The following is a 5,000-nucleotide window of genomic DNA, read 5'->3' on the forward strand; positions in this document are numbered from 1 at the left end:
ATAAGAAAAAAAATCTCAAAACGGAAAAAATAAACCCATTCACACATATAAGACATCAAAACTTTCTCAATAGGGAAAAAACTCACACATATAAGAAATAAAATACTTTGACAATACGAAAAAAAAAAAACACATTCATACTTATAAGAAAAAAAACGATAACCCAGCCGACGACCAGAGCGCTCACCGGCCTTCTCTTGTCTCTCGTTGCAGCACGCGGCGGGACCCCAACCTGCCCAGTCCGGCGGACGTCGACCCAGCGCCCCCGTGCTCCACTCGGGCACCAAGTTCCGCCACGGCCTCCTCCAGCTGATGATCCACACCATCGACCCGCTGCACGATGGTGAGTCCCCGCTGACGCCGCCCGCTGCCGTGTCACTGTTCACCATCCCGAGGGGTCCGATCTCCGGCACTATCCTGGCTATCCCATTCGTCCCTCCGTCTGTCTGTTTCCCGTTCGTCCCTCCATCCGCATTGGCCTACGAGGGTGCGGATGTGGTGTGGATGGCGGGGGCAGGCGATGGTGGGGGTGGTGGCGGTGGGGGACTCGGGAGCGAGATGGTGATGGAATGGTGATGCGGTGGTGATGCGGTCGGGGTCGGGAGGGGAGGAGGGAGGGAGGGAGGGAGGGGGAGGGTTGAGGGGAAAGAGGGTGGGAGAGGGAAAGGAAGGGTAAAAAAAAAGGGTGTTGCTTTAAGGGTGAGAAGGTTAAGGGTGTTGATGTGATGAGGGTGATGATAGGGAGGGAAAAAGAAGATGATGTTATGTAATACTTTGTCATAGGAGATTCCTCTGATTCGATACATTTAGTAAGCCTTTTTTTCCTAGTTTCGATGTAAATAATTGCTGTCGCTTAGTAAGAGCGATAGATGTAGTGAAATATACCCTAGACGTTTGCTATGTAGGTAACATGACAGAAAGTACAGTACATAGAAATTAATTTAAAGAGTAGATTGCATAGTATGTTACATGACAGAAAGTACATACTGTAGACAGAAAGTACATACTGTAGATGTAATTAGAGGTTACATGACAAAGAAAACTGCGACAGATTAGACCTTACTGCGAGTCACACGACACAGCACACAGGTAAAGGTGACAAGAAGCAATCATTGTCCTTAGGTCACACTACAAACCCAACACAAGGAAGTGACGAGCATTGGGGGGGAGGGGGGGGGGCGTCAGACCGGCTTTGGATCCCCATCTTCGACCCAGACCTCGGCCCGGCCTCCTTCGCGAGGGAGAAGAGAGTGTTGGAGGAAGGGAGGGAATGAAAGGGGAGGGAGGAAGAGAGGATATGAAGGGGGAGGGAGGAAGGGAGGGAATGAAAGGGGAGGGAGGAAGGGAGGGAATGAAAGGGGTAGAGAGGGAGGTAGGAAATGAAAGGGGAGGGAGGAAGGGAGGAGGAATGAGAGAGGGGTAGAGAGGGAGGTAGGAAGGGGAAGGAATGAAGGAGAAATAGTGAGGTAGGGAGGGGGAATGAGGAAGAAGGAAGGGAGGGAGGGGGAATGAGGAAGAATGCAAGGGGAATGAGTAAATGAGGAGGGAGGAAAGGAAGGAAGGGAAAGTTGGCGAAGGAGGGAGGGAGGGGAATGAGGAAGGTAAAGGGAGAAAGAAGGAAGGGAGGGAGAGATGGAGAAGAAGAAAGTGAAGGATAGTGAGAGATGGAGAAGAAGAAAGTGAAGGACAGGGAGAGATGGAGGAAGGGAGGAAGGGATGAAGGAGGAGGGAGGAGCGACGTTGCTCAGTCTCCTTCAAAGGGCCGCCTCTGGCACTTTTAGCATCGCCACTAAATCAAAGTTGCCCGCAGTGTTGGACGAGGGGAGGAACGGCGCGAGGGGAGGAACGCCCGTTGTGGACGATCGCCTTTCTCTCTTCTATTATTTTCATTTATATATCAATTTTTCCTTCTTCTATGTCTCCTTTTCCCTGAGCCTTCAATCCCGGGACAAAAGCTCTCAGTAGTAGGAGGAGGCCGTCAAAATTGAGGGGGCCACTTTCAATCTCTCGGAGTGTTTTGCAGGCACCGGCGCTGTTGTGAGACCGCCTTTAATCTTCGGGGCAACCACTCCTCTCTCTCTCTCTTTCGCTCTCTCTCTCTCTCTCTTCCTCTTCATTCTTCTTCTTTTCGTTCCCCTTATCCACTTCGTTCTCTTCCTCGTTCTCATTTTCCTCCTCTTTCTCTCCCTCCTTCACAAAATTCCCCCTCTCCTTCCTACCGTCCTTAACCCACGGTTCAACTCCCACGCCCGAACCCCCACCAACCCCCCCCCCCACCCTCCTTCATCCCCTCTCCCTCCCTCCCTCCCTCCTTCCCTCCCGCCATCCCTCCCTCCCGCCATCCCGCTCCGCCCCCGACTCGTAGACGAAATGCGAGGAAGACAAACGAGCGGCGACGCCATGCCCGTCCCCGAGTACCCGCCGCGTCATGGACGGAGGTTTCACTCAGCGGGGGTTTGTAATGCGTCTTTTGTCCCTCGGAGCTAGTGAACTGGACGTCCTCTCCCCTCTCCCCACCCCCACCCACCCACCCACCACCCCCTTAAGGTGACTTGACCTGGACTAAAGCTGATGTGACTCGAGTACGGGGGAGGTGCGGATAGTGACTCGGCTCAAGAGTCGATGCGAAGGCTCGGGGCTTCGGAGTTTCGGAGCTTCGGGAGGGATTCGGAGCTCTTGAAATCACGCGTTCTTGTCAAATCAGCGCTTTATTGTTGATGGCGGAGAGTCAGTGCGTTTGATGCTACGAATTTTTAACAAACGAATATGATAGGTAGATGAATTGATGAAATAAAAGAGTGGCTCTTTATATAGCTTACGATAATGATAATAATAATAATAATAATAATAATAGTAATAACAATGATAAAAATTATAATGATGATAATGATAAGAATAAGAGTAATAATTATAATAATAATAATAGTAATAATGATAATAATATTAATACGAAAAGAATTGTTTTACCTTGTTTTCCTTGCCGATAGCGACGGTGATTAGAAGTGTTTCGTCTAAACGGGGAGGATAATAATTCGACTCATCATCTCCCTCGTGACGTGACAGAGTTCGACGTCCCAGCTGATCAGCGCGACGGCTAACAAGCGACGGGACAGGCGGGACTAAACGCCGGATCGCTCGGACACGCTTTCCCTTGTCCAAACTTTACGGTGTAATATTCCGCGATCTAAGCTTAATGGTGATAGATATCTGGCGAAGAGGGGGAAAGGGGGGGCGTCGAAAGGGAGTAGAGAGATGCGGCGATAAAAGGGAAATTTCGCGAGGCAGCCAGAGATTATTCCGGTCTCGAAATGCGCCGGTTCTCTCGCGTCCATGATCGGTATGCCGGGATATATCATAAAGAAAGGGAGACAAGGAGAGAGAAAGAGGGAGATATATAGAGAGGGATAGAGAGAGAGAGAGAGAGAGAGAGAGAGAGAGAGAGAGAGAGAGAGAGAGAGAGAGAGAGGGAGAATCATGAATAAACATTATGTGCCTTTCGGAATAATTCTACCATATATCACTTATGTTGTCCTTCACGCCCTTCACCCAGACGCCCATTCCTCCCCTCCCCCCCTATCCCCTACCCCCTCTCACCTAACACATGGTAGATAAAAAAAAAAAAAAAAAAAAAAAACATGTAACAGCCCTTTCACTCTACAACTGTTGTTAATTCGTGACGCACATGGCATAGGGCCTGGGCGTGGGATTTCCGGTCGCTTTCCGAAACCCATTTCGCTTTGCTTCCACAGACCCATTTCGAGAGAGAGAGGTCTGCGCCGCCCTCGTTCTCTGGGGGTGAGCCGCGAGCTGGCCTGGGGTTCCGTGCTTTTATGTTGTTTTATTGCTGTTGTTGTTATTGTTATTGTCATTATTGTAGTAATTATTGGTGTCGTTGATATAGTGATTATTATTGTCTTTGTCATGATTATTATTATTATTGTCTTTGTTATAATTATCATTATCATTGTTATTATTATCATTATCATTATTATTGTTATTATCGTTATCATTCCTATTGCTGTTGTTGTTTTGTTGTGGAAGCTGATATTGTTATTATCATTTTCGTCGATATTATCACAGTTAAGGTACGTTTCGCTCAGTGCGATTATTACGATTATCACTCTACGAGGATTCTTCAACGGTTATCGAGGTACGATTTTGCTCCAAGTATCTGTCTCTACGATTTTCGAAGTGACTGCTTATTTTTTTTTACGAGTCACGTGACGGAAGTGTCATATGGAGGTTGTGTCGCGAGAGAATGGCTTTCAACGAATTATGTAGAAGGAGGAGGTTGTTAATGAAATATATTCTAGAAGAGATGGGAGGTAAAGTTCTTTTCTAAATGTACGGGGGGAGGGAGGAGCTAAATAACCATTTGAGGTTTGAATTGAGGAATAAAGAGGTATTATTTGAGAAATTGGTGGCATAGATCGGGAGTCATAACGACGCAGACACGCCTTCCAATTCAAATGATCGTTTACGTTGGCAATTATACCTCCCCCCCCCCCCCCGGCCGTGTGACTATTAGCAGCCAACGATGACCGTTAGCGACTCTAGTGGTAGTCGCTCGTACCAAAACAGTCCCATTAAAAAAAAGAAAAGAAAAAAAGAGAAGGCTATATTAGTAGCAACTCGAGGTGTCATGGCGTCTGATTTTTTTTCTTTTTTTTTTAAGTACATAGTGTTTATTTTGATGACGTCACAAAAGTTACGGATGCTTTGTGAATATGGTCGATCATTTTTGGTCTCTTCAGTTTTCAAAAAAGATCGAAAATAATGATTTTAATCGTTATATTTCCATTAAACAATCATCAAAACAGACGTCATGACACCTCGAGTAGCTACTGATCTAGCCTTCCCCAAAGAAAAAGTTCTCAGGATAATCAATCGTTTAATGATCATCATCAAGCGATAATCACACCGACTAAGCCATACTTTCATCATTCTCATTATAATCATTCTGTTTCCTTCCGTCTCCTCTTCCAACTTCGGGGAAAGAG

General features: G+C 47.0%; 1 protein-coding gene across 8 annotated transcripts in view; it reads left to right on the forward strand.

Annotated features, from left to right (window-relative positions):
• The window catches only part of LOC113813795 (sodium/potassium/calcium exchanger Nckx30C), a 440,400-nt gene that overhangs the window by 361,312 nt on the left and 74,088 nt on the right, over positions 1 to 5,000 (forward strand). For all 8 annotated transcript variants that reach the window (XM_070113274.1, XM_070113272.1, XM_070113278.1 and 5 more), the window contains exon 3: positions 214 to 343. In XM_070113274.1, coding sequence (XP_069969375.1) covers positions 214 to 343 — 130 coding nt within the window. The remainder of the gene's footprint in view (positions 1 to 213; positions 344 to 5,000) is intronic.

Source organism: Penaeus vannamei, chromosome 34 (genome assembly GCF_042767895.1).
Source record: "Penaeus vannamei isolate JL-2024 chromosome 34, ASM4276789v1, whole genome shotgun sequence".
NCBI lineage: Eukaryota > Metazoa > Arthropoda > Malacostraca > Decapoda > Penaeidae > Penaeus > Penaeus vannamei.